Raw genomic sequence first — 19,156 nt, forward strand, 5'->3', positions numbered from 1 at the left:
ACTGCAAAGTCCCAAAGTTTGGGAGGTAGAAGAAATGGCAACTGGAAGATTTTATTTAGAGTCTGAGCAAGAAACTCCTCCAAAAAGGAGCTAGTTTTGGACTTCCATGGTGGCGCAGTTATTAAGAATCCACCTGCCCATGCAGGGGACACAGGTTCGAGCCCTGGTCCAGGAAGATCCCACGTGCTGGGGAGCGACTAAGCCCGCGAGCCACAACTACTGAGCCCACATGCCTAGAGCCTGTGCTCCGCAACAAGAGAAGCCACCACAGTGAGAAGCCAGCCCCCTCTCACTGCTACTAGAGAAAGCCCGTGCACAGCAACGAAGATCCAACGCAGCCAAAAATAGATAAATTTATTTTTTTAAAAAGAAACTGGTAAAAAAAAAAAAAAAAAAAATATATATATATATATAGATTGAAAAAAAAAGGAGCTAGTTTCTCTGCCCATGTTTTCCTCAAACAGAAACTAAGGCCGACTTCAGGGTTTGTCCAAGGCCACACGGCCAATTTAATGACAAGGTGAGGCCTTGAAGCCATGGCCTTTCCGCCCTGTTGTATTTCTAAAATGTGCTGATTTAGACTATCTCTTCTCACACTTTAATATGCACAGGAATCACCAGGGATCTTGTTGAAATGCAGATTTTGATCCAGCAGGTCAGGGATGGGCCTGAGGGTCTGCATTTCTAACCAGCCCTCAGGCGATGAAGATGTTGCTGGTCTGGGGATCAGTTTAAGTAGCAATGGTGTAGAGCACAGATTCTAGAGCCAGATCGTCAGCTTCCCAATCCTAGCTCTGCTGCAGACAAACTATTATCATAGTTACTGTACTTCAGTTTCCTCAACCGCAGAATCAGTATGACTTAACTCATAGCTTTTTCGTGAAGATTTAATAAGTGCTTAGAACAATCTTCACTAAGAACTAGCTGTTTTATTATTATTTATATTCCTTAGAGCAAGCAGCCAAGGGCGAAGCACGGTTTGACGAATGAATGAATAAACTTTGGAGTCCTTCCTGGGCGACTGGAGTCAGAGAAGCAAAATGGGAGGGCTCGGAGGTGGGGAAGAGGCCCACCTCGAAAGAACTTATCTTCACCGGGTGGTCAGAAGGACCCGAAGCGCCCGGAAGCCGGCCGGCCCGCGCCCCGCGGACCAATGCGGCCGCCCGGGGGGAGGGGGAGCGCCCGCCAGCCCTTTCCGTCTGGGCGCCGGAGGCCCCGCCCCCTGGAACGTCGCGACGTCCGAGCATTCCACGGTTGCTACTCGGTCGCGAGGGGCGGGGCGCCTGTCAGGGAAGCGGCGCGCTCGGCGGCGGGGGCGGGCTGAGGCTCCGCCGCGCAGTGCCAGTGCCAGCGCCAGCACTAGACCCGCGACCCGCGATCTCCGGCCCGCCGCCTGCGTTCTGGCTCGCGAGCCCGCACTCCCGCCCTGCCCGTGCGCTGCCCGAGTATGGAGCTGCTGTGCTGCGAGGGCACCCGGCACGCGCCCCGGGCCGGGCCGGACCCGCGGCTGCTGGGGGACCAGCGTGTCCTGCAGAGCTTGCTCCGCCTGGAAGAGCGCTACGTGCCCCGCGCCTCTTACTTCCAGTGTGTGCAGAGGGAGATCAAGCCGCACATGCGGAAGATGCTGGCGTACTGGATGCTGGAGGTACCGCCCGGAGGGTCTCCCCTCCCCCGCCACCCCGGCGTCCCCGGCTTGGGACATCCTGGTCCCAACAACAATCAGCAAGATGTTTCTGTGGCGCAGATCCTCGGGGCCTGGCCTTTCACTCCTTTCACTCGTGCACCCTACCCGGCTGCCTCCCTGGTGTCCCTTTCTTTCCCTTCTCCAACCCTGACTTTGACTGCCAGTTGTTTGGCACCCCAAGTAACCCTCTCTTCGGGCCGGAAAAGCGGGACAAGGGCCACCCTCTCCCCTCCGGCTTCTTTCAGCGTCTCCCGCCTCGCTCCCCCGCCCGGTCTTCTAGGGAGAGCGCGCCTGGAAAACCCTGGGCTCGGCCGCCCCCGCCGCAGAGCCGGTTCCTGTGTGTCGCGGGGTTCTGGCGGGGAAGGCGGTGGGGTGGCGCGCTGTTCCGGCAGTCAGGGAAATGAAAAGTGCGGGAGGCAGCCGCTGGCGTCTCCTCCCTTCCCTTTGGGTGTGTGCACTGGGTGGCGGTAATGGGGTTTAAGGTCCCAGTTCTCTGGCTCCCGTGGGTGACTCTTCCGTCCCCTCTCACCCTCTGTATTGGTGTGGGGGGGGCAGTCTCAGTTTGGAATCCTTAAGGGAGGAAGCCTCTGGCGTACCCCGCTTCCCCCCACCCCCGGGAGGAAGGAGGCACCGCAGAGGAAGTGGAGGGGGGACGACACCTTGGGGAAGGCGCATCCTGCGTATTAGTCCTTGTCACTGTAAGTACACCTACCCCCTCCCGATTATTGCTCCCTATTCCACTTCCCTTCGGCGCACCGCCCCCCCCCCTTTAGTGCTGCTGCGTTTCCTTTGCCTCTGCCCCAGAAATGACTGTGCGCCCTCCCCCAGGTGTGTGAGGAGCAGCGCTGTGAGGAGGAAGTCTTCCCCCTGGCCATGAACTACCTGGATCGCTACCTGTCCTGCGTCCCCACCCGCAAGGCGCAGTTGCAGCTCCTGGGTGCGGTCTGCATGCTGCTGGCCTCCAAGCTGCGCGAGACTACGCCCCTGACCATCGAAAAACTGTGCATCTACACCGACCACTCTGTCTCTCCCCGGCAGCTGCGGGTGCGTGCATAATCCTCCCCACCTCCCAACACACACTGCCTCTTCACTTACCAGGAAAAGGAAAGCTAAGGCCCTCAAGAGGCTTTCTGTCCCTGGGGAGGGTAGCAGAGGCTTTTTTTTTTTTTTTTTGATAAGAGATGGGACAGTGTGGTGTGATGGTCAGGGTAGCCCCTAGCCCAGGCTTGCACTGCCAGCATGAACCAAACCCCTTCTCCTGATCTCCAGTGGGTGCCACTCCTTCCTGGTCTTTCCCCCAGATAGCAACAAGTCAAACTGCATGTCTACACTCACTAGTACTTTGCCTCTGGGTTTACACAGCCACCATGAGTTATTTATTGGCAGCAGCAGGACATGCCTACGCACCCCCCCTGGAGTGGGGGAGTGGAATGTGCTTCATGTGGGGGAGGGGGGCCGCCCTGGTTGAGTCTTTATCCCAGTGTGTGGACTTTGTGATCGAAAAGCCTCCCAGAGCAGATTATAGCCAGGGTTGCTGTAAGGAAGGGCCAAGGCGTTTCATCCCACCTTCTTTCCTTCCTTTTATATCCCAGGAGAAACAGCTCCTTCCTAATTCTCTGTTCGCTAGCCTCACTCTGGGAAACTTGAGCAGCTGCTTCAGGCCTGTGGAATCATCTCTTCTTTTCCTCTTTAGCCAAAGGCCAGAGCTGAGGCACAGACTGGGGCTGAGCTGCAGCTGCTTCCGATGTGATAATGATGCCCTGTCCCCTGGCCCACCCACTCTGACCAAGGTCTTTCATAACACTGTGGGGAGCTGCTGTCACTCCTGTGGTTTGGGAAGTGGCTCCCTGGGCCTCTTGCTGGGAACTTGGGCTGGGCTCTTCCCGAGGCAGGACAGGGGAGACACCGGTTCTCTTTCCCCACTGAGCCTGGAGAGGAGGTGGGGGAGCTGCTTGGATCTGGAAGAGGTTACTTAGGGCGTGCAGATCGTCTCCCGAGGGGCGGGGGTGGGGGGAGACGGGTGAGCTGGCACCTTCCTCCACCTTGCTCTACAGCGGCCCAGTCTTCTCTTGACCCGGAGAGGAGTCTCTGGGCCCCATCTCCCGGGGAGGAGGGCAGCGTGCAGGCTGCTGTGATTGGCTGGCCAAGAAGCCAGGGTACTGGGGCCCCCGAGTGCTGCTTGTCGAGGAATGGGATTCCTCTTCCTGCCAAGTAGCTCTCGGAGATGGGAGTAGGAGGCCGGAGTTGGGAATCCGGGAGGCCCCACAGCTCTTTGTGATGAATCTGGTAGTTTTTGGCAAGTCTAGTTTTTGGTAGTTTTTGGCAAACCAGTGGAGCTGGTTTTCAGGGCTAATGAGCAAGATGTGTTTGGAGGGGTTTAGGCTAGAAGGTAGAAGGGGACTTCTTTTTTGTGAAAAGATTAGGATGGGGTGTGTGCCTTTACGTGAGGAGAGTTTTTCAGAGCAGGCCAAAAGTCCTCCCCATGCCTGAGCTGGGGGTTGGAGTGTGCCGATCAATGACTTCCTAGAAGGTCAGAGTTGGAAGGGACCTCAGAGAGCTCCAGTCAGTCCAAATCCTCATGCCACAGAGAAGGTTGGGGCCCAGAGAAGGAAAGAAAGAAAGGTCCTGCCTCAGCATTGCACTGAGGCTGAGGAGAATTTGGATGTTCTAGCACTCAGGTGGCCTTAGAGGTTAGGGATGTGATGGAAGCTGCCAGGGGTGTGTTCTTGGCCAAGTGAGGGCTGAGATTCTCAGGGGCTGCCCTGATACAGGGTAAGGTGGCTGCCCTCCCTCACGCAGGACCCTATGCCTCCCCACAGGGAAAGCCCCACTCCAAGTTGCCTTCTAGATGTTTCCTTGGATGCTAGGTGCTTTCTGTTCACTTCATTTTTTTCCCTAAAGGTTTCTTTTTTTAAAAAAAAAATTAATTAGGCTGCATTGGGTCTTCGTTGCCACATGTGGGCTTTCTCTGGTTGCAGCGAGCAGGAGTTATACTCTTCCTTGTGGTGCACAGGCTTCTCATTGCGGTGGCTTCTCTTGGTGCGAAGCACAGGCTCTAGGCACGCGGGCTCAGTAGGTGGGGCTCACGGGCTCTAGAGCGCAGGCTCAGTAGTTGTGGTGCATGGGCTTAGTTGCTCCGCGGCATGTGGGATCTTCCCGGACCAGGGCTCAAACCTGTGTCCCCGGCATTGGCAGGCGGATTCTTAATCACTGTGCCAGCAGGCAAGTCCCTCTGTTCACTTCTGAGTTAGGAGTTTGACCACTGGGACAAGCACTGGGAGTAGAATGCTAGCTTCTCTGCCCAACTTCTTCCCGCTCCAGGCTGGGCTGTTTTCTGTGGGGCTCTGTGAGAGGTTCAAGGGGATGACACCTAGGTGGGGGCCAGGAGAGGGACACTGTGACTGGGGGCCTAAAAGAGGTTGGATGGGGTTGCCATTTCTACCTCAGTAAGGGGTCAAACCCATGAGTTCCTTCCTGAGATAAAACAATGAAGAAATCCTCATGTGTGCAACTCAGAAATGGGGCCAGGGCTGGGAACCCCAGATGAGTGGATTGGGGTGGGGCTCCCAGCCTCCCTCCAGGACCTAGCAGTGGTATAGAGGCTAGGGCAGGCAGAGAGATGGTTTGATCCCTCAGGGATCATCTGGACCCATCCTGTTTGGTTTGGCCTCCACTTCTCTTCCTAAGACTCAAATGGCACTAGGCACTATGGGTTCCAGCCAAAGAGGTGGAGTGGGGTGCTCTATCTCAGCCCTACACCCCAATGTCCCACCAAGGGGATGTGGGTTGGGTTGGGCAACCTCCACTTTGAGGAACCTCAGGGTTGGCTCAGCAGCTGTATCACAGGAGGTGTGGCCTCATGCTCACCCCAGATGCTTCAAGAGGTGTGGACTTGGATGGGATGCTGAGTTGGGGGCAGGCTAGTGATCTCCCCCTTCACAGATCCTTGGGATTATGGAGAATCTTTCTGCTTCATGCCAGAGGAGCCTCAAGTTCATGGTGATGGTGGTGGGGTCTGCTGCTGCAGTCTTTTCTTTCAGCCCTGGCTGGAGAAGTCCTCAGAGCCTTGCAGGAAGTCAGGAGAAGGCCTGGACTACTGGATCCCAAAAGATAACCCAGCAGGATTGAGAGAGATAATTCATGTAAAGCATGTAGTTCTGGCATCTAGGAAGTGATCAATAGGGCTCAAAGCAAGTGCCCCCACCTCTTCCCTGCCACAGTGCCAGTCCTTAAATTCAAAAGCAGAACTGGGGTCCTGACCTTCAAGTGTGATGGGCTTCCCTCCCTGTGAGACCTCTGCTTTACTCCCTCCCCTTCCTTTCTTTAGCCACTGACCCTACCCTCTTCCTCAACCTCCAGGACTGGGAGGTGCTGGTCCTGGGGAAGCTCAAGTGGGACCTGGCCGCCGTGATTGCCCATGATTTCCTGGCCCTGATTCTGCACCGGCTCTCTCTGCCCCGTGACCGACAGGCCTTGGTCAAGAAGCACGCCCAGACTTTTTTGGCCCTCTGTGCTACAGGTAAGAGTCCTAAACACATTCTTACCAAGCCAGGGAAATCAGAAGACTTGGAAGGGTGAGCGGTAACCAGGAGATTCTGGTTTCTTGAACTGAAATCTTGGAACAGATTTCTGGTTTCTTAAATTTCTTCTCAAAATTTATTTGTGAAAATTCTATTCCCTCTGAGCCCCCAGTCTCAATACAGAAAAGCAGCAGAGCTGTATGGGATCTCAAGAGACCACCCCCCCACCCCCCAAGTATGTAGGTGGGTCACTGAGAGCTTAGAGAGAAGTGACTTGCCCAGGGTCTTACAGTGACTAAGTTGCGAGCAGAAACCAGGTCTCTTAACCCTGATTTTGTATCCACACCAGGAAGAGACTCATTCACTTCCTGGTCCCTGGCCAGGATCACTTACAGACCACCCTGGACCCGACCCTCTCCAGGAAAGAGCCCCTTTCCTGCCTTTCTCCCCTGCTGCTATCTGACACCACTCGCTGCTGGGGTTTTCAAGAAGACCCCTGCTCTGTTCATACGGCCTGGCACTTTCTGGGTAACAGAAGGTGCGTGCTGGTTGTTATCCTTGAAACCACCCTTGCCTCATGGTCCCCTCTCTTTCCAAGATTACACCTTTGCCATGTACCCGCCATCCATGATTGCCACGGGAAGCATTGGAGCTGCAGTGCAAGGCCTGGGTGCCTGCTCCACATCTGGGGATGAGCTCACAGAGCTGCTGGCAGGGATCACAGGCACTGAAGTGGTGAGTGCTGGGCAGCTGGGCAAGTGGCCTCAGTTCACGAGGCAGCGCTATATTCCCTGAGCCTCCAGCAGAGGGCGCTGTCGCTCCCCGGCCCCGTCTCCACTCCTGGTTTCGAGTGCCCTGCTTTTGGGGCTTCTGTGGCCTTTTATCTCCTTCCTTGGTCTGGAGAAGAGCAAGTGTCTTGGGCGGGCTGAAGGGCACTGTCCCTGGGTACCCTTTTCTTGCCAAACGGTGTGCAGGAGTGGGGGTGGGGGATTTGGTGTCAGATGCTGGGCTGCTCTCACACCCTCTTGCCACATCCTCTTGCCAGTTTCTGAGAATTGAAAGCTGATTCCTGGGGTTGGGCTGTGGCCTAACCTCCCCAGACTTCCCTGTGTGCTGGGAGGTGTCCTCCAGCACCTGCTGCCACATGCTATGGGGGGAGGGACGTGGACCTTCCTCACCGTTGCCCCTTGTTCCCAGGACTGCCTGCGGGCCTGTCAGGAGCAGATTGAAGCTGCCCTCAGGGAGAGCCTCAGGGAAGCTGCCCAGACCTCCCCCAGCCCAGCGCCCAAAGCCCCCAGGGGCTCCAGCAGCCAGGGGCCCAGCCAGACCAGCACTCCCACAGATGTCACAGCCATCCACCTGTAGCCCTGGCGAGGCCCCCTCGAGTGGCCACCGACAGCAGAGGAGGGGACACTGCCACCCCCCTCCCTGCCTGCAGGAACGAACCATGCCACAGCTGAAGCCCGAGGGGGCTCCTTCCTACTTGCCTGTCGCAAGCCGAAGGGGTCGGGTCCTACCTGTCCCTGCAGTGTGCACTAAGGGGCCTGGCCAGCTGCGGCGGGTGGCCAGTCAGGCTCCTCCTCCTCCCTGCATCTGACCAGCTCAGCCCCATCCCGGTCCTAGCTGGGGGCGGGCCAGGCTGGCCAGAGATGAAATTGAAGTCTGTAGAATACATGTGCCAGCCCCCTTATCTCTGGGGCTCTCGTGTTCTCAACTGCCAAAGTTGAACCCGGGCCCTCGGCAGTGAAAGCGCGGAGTCCTAACCACTGGACTGCCAGGGAATTCCCTAGTTACTGCATTTGGATTGGGGTCTTTCTGAAGAATCCTCACGTTCTAGACACATGTGAGAAGAAAGAGTGGACATCTCCTCTCAATGCACTTGGAGGCCCCTGCATAATCCATGCTCTCAGCTGCTCCTAGAGGGAGGGGCCCTGGCCTCTGTCTGAGGGGCAGGAACCAACCTCCTCGCTTTGCTTTCCGCTCAGCTTCTCCTGTGTGATTGGGGGGTGGAGGGGCAGTGCTGAAGGAAGAGGTTGTTTTAATTTATTGATTGATTTGAGTACAGCCGTAAGAGGGTGTGGTGGGGCCCATCTACCCTGAGTGGTGGTGACCCTGGTGGTTGCCGCATTCCTCCCCTATCCTACCGCTAGAGGATCTTCCTGGCCAAGGAGCTGCTACAGCCTGGGCTGGGGCCACGCCCTCCTCTCCCTCTGGCCCTCTGCTCCATCCTGCAAGGCTGGGGGATGAAGTAGCGATGACCTGGAGGTGACCAAGCCCCCTGTCTGGAGAGGGAGGCAAGCCCTGTTGACACAGGTCTTTCCCGAGGCCACAAGGTCCGGGCTGGTGGCCCAGGACCATCATGCTACCTTAATAAAGATTCTGAAATAAAACTCTCTTTGGCTTCTTGGATTGGATGGCAGTGTGGGCAAAAGCCTATTTTAGAGGGTGGAAATCAGTGGTCTCAAGTAGGGGTCATCAAGCCTTTTCTGTAAAGGACCAGAGTAAATACTTTAGGTTTTGTGGGCCATATGGTCTCTGCCCCAGATATAGTCAGTTTTGCTTCATAATGTGACCTATGCATTCCTAAAAATCACTGCACCATGCAAAATTGCACAATAAAAACCACAGGGCTTATGGGGAAAATGGGGCTTGAGGCACTATACTCATACTTAATGAGGGATACTTGTCTTTTAAAAAAAGGAAAGATAGTGCTTTTACACATTAAATGGTTAAAAACACATACTGCAATAAACATGGCCCTTTATCTTGAAAAACAAACAACACCTGAAGTCTGCTGTGGAAGTGGAGGTCGGAAGGATGTGGAAGGCGGGTTGTGACACCAGATGTGGGTGTGGTACCAACCCGCAAGGTGAACTGGTGTCGCTAGCACATGTCTGAGGTATGTGCATTCTGTGTATCATCTGGCTCAGCTCAGCTGGGTACAGTTTCCTGCTTTCACCTAGTGTTTCTCAAAGACAAAACTGCATATAAATGTGAAATCTGCTTTATGATCAAATTCCTCCCAAATACAGTAATTAGGCTGGAACAAATTCACATTCTCCAAAGCACGTAACAAGGGTTCTAGCCAGACTGTGCTCGCCTCTGCTGCTGTGGCATGAAAGTAGCCAGAGAGAACCTGGAAATGGATGGGTGTGGCTGCATCTCAATAAAACTTTATTTATGGACACTGAAATCTGAATTTCATATAATATTCACCTATCACAAAATATCCTTCTTTCAATTTTTTCCCTAGCCATTCAAAAATGTAAAAATTCTTAGCTCACGGGCCGTAAGGAAACAGGCATGTGACCCTGGTTTGCCAACCCTTGGTCTAAAGCTTTCATTAGCTAAGAAAGTTAGGGAACTGGTCTGGTGGTGACCCCAGGCTTGACCTTTCTCGCCTCTGTATCTCCACTTTCCTCTAGGTGCTTTCTCCTAGCTCTTCCAACCACACCTGAGACCATCTTGTGAACAACCTCCTAGTTGCTGGCATTCTCCCAAAGTAGCCTGTGTCAGGGGAAGGCAAAGGCTGTGCCCTCTAGGGGCGGGCAGGGTGGGTACAGCCTCGAGAAACAAACTTGTCTGAGGGGGGCACGGCTCCCATGTAAACCGGGGAAGAAACCACTGCTACACAGGAGCAGGGATGCAGTGCCCACCTCCACAAAAGAGGGAAAGCAGAAAGATCTCCATCCACCACATGAAAACACTGAAGTTCAATAAATACCTGCCTTTTGTTTTTATCTACCTCCCAGTGAACTGACACAACAGCCTGAGAGAAAGTACCCACTCCAACCCCCAGCTGGCAAGTGGGACTGTTAGGCTGTGGAGTTTCAAGTCAGGTCCCAGAGCTGAGCAAGGATGCAGGCCTAGAATGGAAGAGAGAGCCGGCCAGACTCAGTTCTCCCTGTCAGGAACTGGGGAATCAGAGGCCCGTGACCTCTCGTGGCCCTGAACTGGGTCTTCAGCTATAAAGGCTCAGTGTCACCTTTAGTCAGCAGCAGGGATCCTGGTGTCCTCCCATGCCCTGCAGACCAGGACGAGCACTGCTTCGTCACTCCATGGTGATGGGAACATCTTCTACATCTCGGGGGATGGCACTCTGAAGCTCACGCCTGATCTCGGGGGACAGCAGGGGATGGGGCTGCAGCCGAAGTAGTTCCAGGAGGGCCTCCTTCTGCTCTGTGGCCAGGTCAGCCTTGTAGCGCTGGACCAAAGTCAGGAGGCACTGGTGCCAGAGCACGGGCAGCTCACGCTTCTCCGTCCGGAAACCCAGGAAGTGGAAGACCAAGGCGTCCAGCACCCGGTAGGGCAACGCGTACTTCTTATCCAGCAGCAGCCTCAGGAAGATGCTGGTGGCACCGCTGTACTCCATCTCTGCGATTTTCAGCATGGCTGCACTAGTGGGGAAGGGAGGTAGGGAAACGCTGGAGGAAGGCTTCTCCTTTTCTGGCCCTTACACTGTGCTATCCCTAAAGGGGGAATCTCCGGCATTCTTTTCACCTCCCCTATCTCACTCCCTGGACTCCAGTTACCAGCACTACGCTGACTCACGCCAAATCCCCACGTCTGGCTCAGACTGCTTGTCTCAGTATTCAACTAGAATAGGTCCAAACATACTGAGATCTCCACCCCTAACTTACTTTCTTCCCATGTTCCCCATTCTTTCATTCATTCAACTATTTACTGAGCACCTACCATGTGCCAGGCCCTGGGACCTTGTTCCTGTGGGACTGATATTCTTGTGGAGTAACGATACACCCACTGGCTTAAATGAGCTGCAAACCCAGGGCTATGCTTAGCTCCTTCCCCACTCTGCACCCCCCCAACCCCAGTCCTGGGACTCTGCCGTGCGGAGATCCGCCAACCAGTGGTCCTCCACCCCCACCGACACTACCTGGAGTGCAACACAGGGATGGAGCACTTGGTGATGATGCTGCCCACGATGATGGCTTCCCGGAGGGTACAGGTGCCTGACTCGCACAGCGGGATCAGGATGCCTGGGGAGGGGCAGAAGGGCAGTCACTCTAAGCCCAGAGTGAGAGAAAGGAGGTACTGCAGGAGCTCCAGCCCCTCCCTTTCGTAAGTGCCTCCTGGGTTCCCACCTTTAAACCAGGCTCCAGGCTTGAATAGAGCCTTCTTCAGTGCCATGTAGAGGTGGAAGTTGAGTCGCTTGTACTCAGCAATGTCATCTCGCACCCGGGGGAGCAGGACCAGGTTATAGAAGCGCTGGGCCATACGTTCCTTTAGGTTAGAGGCGAAAATCCTAGTGTTTTTGGAGGAAAGGGGGGAGATCCCAGGTCACCTGACAGTCTGGAGCTGGCCTTTTAAATATCAATGTGGATGGTACATGCAAGAGATCGGAGGGTGTGTGAAGTGAGCTGGGTGCATGCAACACCCAGGTCAGAGGAGAGAGGGAACAGGAGGGGCTACGAGATGTACCCAAACGGGGTGAACACTGTCTGTCTTTGGGGTGAGCCAGAGCTCTCCCAGGCAGACAGGTACCCAGCTGTTCACCTTCCCCTCTCCATCATGGGTCCCTTCTGTCCTGCTGTCACCAGGGACTTGTGCATGCCTGGGGAGCCACAGACTTTTGAGGCCACCCTGATACCCTAGGGTTGTATCCTTGTAGTTTTGAGCCTCTCCCCTGGAAACTCATCACAGGATATTCTTAACAGGGTCTCGGCTCCAAAACAGGAAACAGAAAAAGCTGGGAAAATGATGACATAAAGAAGCCTAAGACAGCGCTGTGGGGGCAAAGCTAGGATGTAATGGCAAAGGGAAGGGAAGCCTGTCCTTCCCACACCCAGCCCTTTCCTAGAGACCCAAAGCAGCCCTGACCCCCATCTGCTCTACCTCGTGGCTTGGTACATGGCAGCAGCGGTCCAGGCCTCAGGCTCTGTGACGTAGAGGATTTGCTCCCAGTTGGAGAGGGCAGGGATGATCTTAAATGCCTTGGGCAGCTTCCCACTGCGGTACTTAGACAACACCTGATGATGAGAGAGTAAAATCATCGTCGTCATTAACATACACAATGCTTACCAGGTGCCAGGCACTTGTCTGGGTGCCTTTCATACATTAACTCAATCCTCACAACCACCCTGTGAGGAGGTGCTATTATCATCCTCATTTTCCAGTGGGGAAACGGAGACCAGAGAGTCAAGTAAGCAGGAGAGCAGGACCCTGGCGCCAGGCACTCTGACCCCTGAGCCCGCTCTCAGCCACCAGGCCTTATTTCTACGAGAGATGTGGGCACCCAAAGCCCCTGTGAGGGAGTCCCATCACAGCTCTCCTCTCAGCTCTTACCTCCCGGACCCCTCTGTAGACCTCCAGGACCCGGGGGTCCAGCTGGGGCACAGGGAAGCCTGACACCTCGGACATGACCGTCTCGACTTCCGTCTGCTTCTCAGTTAACTTCTCCATGATGATGTCAGCTAGGGTGCGTCTGGGAGAAAGGGAGGGAATGGGTGGGAGTGCCGTGCTCTCAGTCCAGGAAGCTCTTGACTCTCCACGCAGTCCCTTGAGAGCCCCGAAAAACTTGCAATCTTGTTGGGACACGTGATCTCAGTCCCCTCTGGGCCCAACAACCCAGCACAGAAGACCTGGCAGTCAGTCATTCAGCTCAGGATGGAGCTGACAGTCGCGTGTGGAGGCGAGGAACCTAGCCTCTGAAGTCAACCCGCCTGGGTTCAGGTCCTGGCTCCTCTGCTCCCTCCCCCGTAGAACAGGGATAACAACAGTACCTACTCTCATAAAGTCAACATGAGGAGTAAAAAAGTTAGCGTACGTACTCTACTTGGAACTATCAGTGATAGGAGTAATGAGTTCGTGACAAGTGCTCCTATTTCAAACACATCCACCAGATGCTGCCAGTGTGCTGAGGACTCTCCAGTTATAAAACCCTGGTCTGGCCTCTCCAGAGTACCAGACACACCTCAATTATATACCGAGATTTCTGGTAGCTGGGATCATTAGGGAGAGACGATGGCACACACTTACCCCCCTTTTAATTTATTAAAGTTTATGGAAAGAGGTCCAAGGTGAAAGATCTTTTTTTCCCAGCCTCCTTAAGCACAATCAGACCGTGATGATTCAGAATTATCATTACATTGGGCTTTGGTGCAATAAAGGTGTCTTCAGGGTCTGCTGAAGTCTATTTAAAATGGCTCCTTAAAATAGATAACTAGGGCTTCCCTGGTGGCGCAGTGGTTGAGAGTCCGCCTGCCGATGCAGGGGACACGGGTTCGTGCCCCGGTCCGGGAAGATCCCACATGCCGCAGAGCGGCTGGGCCCGTGAGCCATGGCCGCTGAGCCTGCGCGTCCGGAGCCTGTGCTCCGCAACAGGAGAGGCCACAGCAGTGAGAGGCCCGTGTACCGCAAAAAAAAAAAAAAAAAAAAAAAAAAAGATAACTAATGAGAACCTACTGTATAGCACACGGAACTCTACTCAATGCTCTGTGGTGACCTAAATGGGAAGGAAATGCAAAAAAGAGGGGATATATGTACAAATATAGCTGCTTCACTTTGCTGTACAGTAGAAATTAACACAACCTTGTAAAGCAACTATACTCCAATAAAAATTAATTAAAACAAAACAAAACAAACATGGCTCCTGTCTTCCAAGGGCAGGACTTTCCAGATGTGCCCTCACACTGTCCGTGTGACACCCACGCGAGGTATTGTTATTCCCATTACTCAGACATGGGAACCGATATGCAGAGGGGTTAGTAACTCACCCAAGGTCGCACAGCTCACGAGTAGGGGAAAGAGTCAAAGCCTGGTCTTTCAGGTTCTGAAGGTCAGGCACCTTACAGTACGTATGTGCCCCCAAACTAAATGGCCTCTGACTGCTGAGCTCACGTGGGTCTAGCCTGCTCTCTGAAGATGCCAGCTGTCACCCCTCAAGACTGTCAGGAGCCCCTGTTCCTAGTAGCTTTACTTTTCTGTTGACAACAAGCTGGAAAACCATCTTGCCAAGCTTGTCAGAATGGGCTGCGAAAGAGGAGTTACAGCCGCTGGGTGGGAACCTGAGAGGCTCTCTGGTGGGACCAGCACGCACTTTGTAACATCCACCTCAGCTGCTGCGCGTCACACTGGGAAAGGGGCTCACGGCTTCATTCTGCCTCTCAAATACACGGCCATGGAACTTGTCGTTCAGCCTCCCTGCCTTCCCACAGTATTACTAGCAATGAGACATGCATGAACCCAAGAACCTGAAGAACCAAGAACAATGTCACATTAACATCACATGGTCAGAATGAACTGGTCGAGGGCCCTTATCCTAGACTCCCCTCTCCTGGGCCAAAATCCACGGGCTCTGGTGTTTGAACACAGGAGCTTAAAAGCCTGCATGTTTTGGACCTACCGTTTACTACAGATGAGAATGAGTTAGCGGTTCTAACTGTGGGGTGCATTTGCCCCCTGGGGGACATCTGGCAACGTCTGGAGACAATTTTTGGTTATTACAGCTGGGGGGACGGTCACTACTGGTATCTAGTGGATACAAGTCAGGGATGCTGCTAGACATCCTAAATTGCACAGGACAGCCTCCACAGAAGAGAATTATCCAGCCCAAAATGCAGTAGTGCTGGGGCTGGAAAACCCTGGATAAAATGAAGCTTAGGGTATGAAAAAGATGTGGCCAAGGAAACTGAGCTCGCCACTAAGAAAACTGAGCATACCAAGACCAAATGCAATGGGACAGATCACCCAGAGAGAGAACAAGGCCTGCAACTGTTTGCCCAGGTAATCCAGGCAGTTCTAAGGCAGGCAGACAGAGGGGGGAGGAGGTATTTTGAGTCTGGGTCATTCTTATTAAGAACAGTCCTTTGAGGATGGGCCACTTTTGTCAAGGCGGTTCCCCACAACTCGCAATGCTCAGGCCCTTCCCAAAGGTGTGGAATCAAAACACTGCCAGGACACACGCTTCTCTGCATATAAAGTTTCTTCTCTATAAAGTTGCTACCAGGACCCGTCTCCCAAATCCCAGGCCATGCCAGCCCTACCTGGCAGGAGGGTTCTTGTTCATGAACATCTCAATGGCCCGCTCATCCTCGGGGTCCACAACCACCTCTGCGTGGTAGTCTGGCCCTGTCATGGTGGCAGCCTTCTCCAGAGTGGGCCACTCCTCGTCATCTGATCCATCCTGTGGCACTCCTGGACTCAGAAGAGGGGAGATGAAATGGGTGAGCAAGGTAAGCGATGGCTTAGGAATTCAGAGGTTAACCATCATGTATATGGTCCAGGGCTGGCTTGTAATAGACACAGACGTGCAAAGTGAAACAGGTGATGCAAATGCTACCTTCCAGTCCCCGGGGGGGCGCACACTCTTGCTTGAGAAACAAAATGTACACGTATGAACCAATGAGACAGTGATAGTAGTAAATAACAGTTAACACACTATACTCAGTTATATAGCGTGAACTCTTCTAAACACTGTACGTAACCATCATAAACCCAAGAAATAGGTACTATGATTATACCCAGTTTCAGATGGGGATGCTGAAGCACAGGAAAGGTAAGTGACTTGCCTAAGGCAGGCAATCTAGGTCTAGACTGTGCATTCTTCACCTCTTTTACACGCATGGTAGGGCTTGATTATGTGCCAAAATGAGTGGCAGAAATGGTATATACCACAGGCACCCAGAACATGAGTGCAGAGGATGGTTAGGCTCTGGATAGGCAATATGGGAAATGAAGGAGTGTTTTCCAGGCCTGGGTAACAACACTGGCAAGAGGGCCTCGTTACAAGAGTGTCTGTTGGGAATTCCCTGGTGGTCCAGTGGTTAGCACTCTGCGCTCTCACTGCCGAGGGCGAGGGTTCAATCCCTGATCAGGGAACTAAGATCTTGCAAGCTGCGTGGTGCGGCCAATAAATAAATAAATAAAAATTTAAAAGTGTATAATCAATGGTTAAAAAAAAAAAAAACCCAAGAGTGTAGACAGTTGCAAGAAATAAGGCTAGATGGGTAAAGTGAGGCCGGGCAGTGAGTTCAGATTTCAACAGACCAACCCATCTGAATAACCGATTATCGGAAGACTACAACTGGCTGGGCGTCTGAAAAGGGAGGTAATAATCTAAGTGGGGAGATAAAACGCTACACGTGAACAGGTCATTAAGAACAGAGACTGTGTGATAAAAGCTAAACAAGGGGGGAGGGGAACACATACTGGATCTTTGGTCTCCACATGCTAACAACTCCCAAATCTGTACCTGTAGGTGGACCTCCCTTTGCTCCAGACCCTAACTCCAGCTGCCTCCTGTAGAGCTGGGTCATGGATGACCCACAGGCACTTCAACCTTCACCTGTCATCAACCACACTCACTCCCTTTCCCTCCTAGGTCTACACTACTCACTGTGTTCCACATCTAAGTAAATAGCACCACCATCCAGCCAATACTAAGCCAGAGCCTGGGCAGCAGGCCTGCCTTGTCCCCTGCCCTCACTCAAAACATCCAATCAATTACCAAGTCCTATTCCATTGTACCTCACAGAATCCCTCTTAAAGCCTTCACGCCCCCGTCAAAGCCTAGGTCAGTTATCACCTGTTGCCTGAATTAATTCGACAATCCCCTAACTGGTCCCCATAGTCTCCAATAGCTCCCCATCGTCTTTAGGGCAGCCTACAAGTCGTTTGTAGCTCTCGCTCTGACCTACCTCACCATCATTCATTCAGCAAACGAGTGCCTGCTATAAGTGAGGCACTGTTCTGGGTGCTGGAATATAAGCGAACAAGAGAAACAAAAACATTCTGCCCTTACAGAGCTTACATTCTAATGGCGGAAACAGACGATGAACTAATATGACATATATTACGTTTAAAAAAGACAAATGCCACGACAAAAGAAACGTAGCAGAAGAGAGAAGCTGGAGTGTGGAGACAGGGGTGGGGGTGTTGCAATTTTTAATGGAATGCTCAGAGCAGGCCTAGGGGAAGCAGAGAAGGTCAGACTGACAAAAGGCATAGATCACACAGGTCTTTGTAGACCACTGTAATCCTCGAGCTGTGGAGCTGAGTGGACTGTAGCGGGTATGGGATACTAATTAGCAGGCTACTGCAATCATCCAGGTGAGAGATCATGGTGGTTTGAACAGGATGCTGCTCCCAGATGGTGAGAAGTGATCTGATTCTGGATATATTTTTAAGGTAGAGTCAACAGGGCTTCCTAATAGATCAGACGTGGAGTGAGGAAGAGGTCCAAGGTTTCTGTCTGGAGCAAATGGAAGGACATCATGCCATTAACTGAGACGAAGTAGACTGTGGGTGGAGGTTTGGCAAGATGGTCAGGATTTCTGTTCTGGACATGTGAAATTTGAGATGTCTCAGACTTCACACTGGAGAGGCTGAAGAGGTAGCTGAAATATAAGAATCTGGGTTTCATGGAAAAGATCAGGGCTAGAATATGAACTGGGAAGCAGTTACCAAATACATGGTATTTAAACCTGGAAACTGATGATAGCACCAGAGCAGTGAACAGAAGTGAAGACAAGAGGTCCAAGGATGGAACCCTATGCCACTGCAAGAGGTTGGTGGCAAAAGAGGAGCCAGCAAAGGCTACTGAGAGGTGAGGAAGTTGTGAAACAGGTAGGTATGTGATGTCTTAGAAGTCAAGTAAAGATACTGTAGTCAGGAGGCTAGTGTTCCATTGCGAATACTGCTCACAGGACAAATGAAAGATGACAGCCGAGAAACAGATTAAGCAACTTGGAGGTCAACACTCCCAGCCTAATAAGAAAAAAATTGACCACCTTTTAATTAATCTCTCTCCCTCTTTAGCCCCTAATCAATATTGTTCTTTGTGCTCAGAGCACTCCCCACTTCTCAGGTCTTAGCACAAAGGCCAAGCAATCTGGGAAGCCTGACCCCCAAGACTAATGCAATTGTTATCAGAGAAACTACACTTTATCACGAAATGCATTATTCTAATTGTCCATTTCATCGTCTCTCTCCTGGGCTAGATTGTAAGATCCTGAAGTCAGGTATTCGTCTATCTTGTTTACTTTTTAACCTAAACCATCTAAACTCCTAGCACAGTGGAATGTACATAGTAGACATCCCATAAGTATTTACAGAACAAATAGATAAATACTAGCAGAACTTAGTGGCGTGAGCAACCACATCCTGTTGGCCTAACCTTGGGGGTGCCTAAAAGCGAGTGCCTAAAACTAGGAGTGGGAGTGGAGGGCACTGGCCACCCTCATTCCACCTCAGGGCTGGGTGTCCCATTCCATTACCTTTGCAACAGTGTAATACGGCCCCCTGTTTTTCTATTCCAAGCTATTCCCCTTCCGGAACCTTTCAGCCATCCACCCCAGCTACCCACCCTCTTCCTCGTACCCACCCCGGCCACTCACCCAGCCGCGTGGCGCGCTCCCGCGGCGCCGCGGGCCTGCCCCCGGTCCCATGCTCGGCCTCGAGCTCCTCTTGCTGTTGCCGCGCTTGCTGCAAAATCCGTCGGGTCAGCCGGGGTCCCACGTACTCTTCCTCCTCTTCTCCGGTTCCACGACCCCGTCGTTTTTCCCGGGCCCCTGCCCGCACCGCGTCCCTAGCCAGGATTTGCTCGGCCAGGGGCGCATGCTTTTCCAGACCCCCGGCCCCGCGAGCCGCCTTCAATTTGGGCATTTTTCTCGAGAGCCTTGCCGGGAAGTTCCACACGTGTAGATGGAGGAAAAAGCCCTGAATGCGCTTGCGCAGTAACCTCCCAGCGCCCAAGATGCCACACGGAGCTCACAGCGCCCCCTCGCGTTGGGAGGCCGGGACTGCCACCAGCGCCGCCCCATCGCCTAAAAGAGCTCACGGGTCCTGGAGCTGGACTCCCGAATAAACTCATTGCATTTAATGTTGGCTTCTCTAAGTGGTGGCAGTCCGAGCCACGCTTTCCTAGCTTCATGGATCTAGGCTCAGGGTTCCCAGTCGAACGGAAATTCCCCGAACGGGAAGCCGTGGGGTGGTG

At 53.2% G+C, this 19,156-nt stretch overlaps 2 protein-coding genes across 11 annotated transcripts in view; one reads left to right on the top strand and one right to left on the bottom strand.

The window, feature by feature from the left end:
• CCND3 (cyclin D3) overlaps nucleotides 1-8,594 on the top strand; it is an 81,705-nt gene extending 73,111 nt beyond the window's left edge. For 7 of the 10 annotated variants that reach the window (XM_029242058.1, XM_029242055.1, XM_029242057.1 and 4 more), the window contains one exon: nucleotides 953-2,544. In XM_029242058.1, the coding sequence (XP_029097891.1) occupies nucleotides 991-2,088 (1,098 nt within the window). In that variant the 5' untranslated portion in view covers nucleotides 953-990 and the 3' untranslated portion in view covers nucleotides 2,089-2,544. Of the gene's footprint in view, nucleotides 1-952; nucleotides 2,729-6,043; nucleotides 6,204-6,802; nucleotides 6,940-7,401 lie in introns of those variants that run through there. The other 3 variants (XM_029242062.1, XM_029242063.1, XM_029242065.1) reach the window with 3 other exon arrangements.
• A 356-nt stretch (nucleotides 8,595-8,950) lies between these two features.
• On the bottom strand, nucleotides 8,951-19,083 carry BYSL (bystin like). The gene is made up of 7 exons (XM_029242054.1): nucleotides 18,558-19,083; nucleotides 15,207-15,357; nucleotides 12,508-12,646; nucleotides 12,058-12,191; nucleotides 11,307-11,467; nucleotides 11,099-11,201; nucleotides 8,951-10,601 (listed from the first exon to the last, which is right to left on the bottom strand). Exons 1-7 carry the CDS (start codon nucleotides 18,823-18,825, stop codon nucleotides 10,256-10,258), a joined length of 1,302 nt encoding a protein of 433 aa, XP_029097887.1. The 5' UTR covers nucleotides 18,826-19,083; the 3' UTR covers nucleotides 8,951-10,255.
• Between the last annotated feature and the right edge of the window lie 73 nt (nucleotides 19,084-19,156).

The sequence above is a fragment of the Monodon monoceros genome, unplaced genomic scaffold (assembly GCF_005190385.1).
Source record: "Monodon monoceros isolate NGI ecotype Baffin Bay Population unplaced genomic scaffold, NGI_Narwhal_1 Super_Scaffold_3, whole genome shotgun sequence".
Lineage (NCBI taxonomy): Eukaryota > Metazoa > Chordata > Mammalia > Artiodactyla > Monodontidae > Monodon > Monodon monoceros.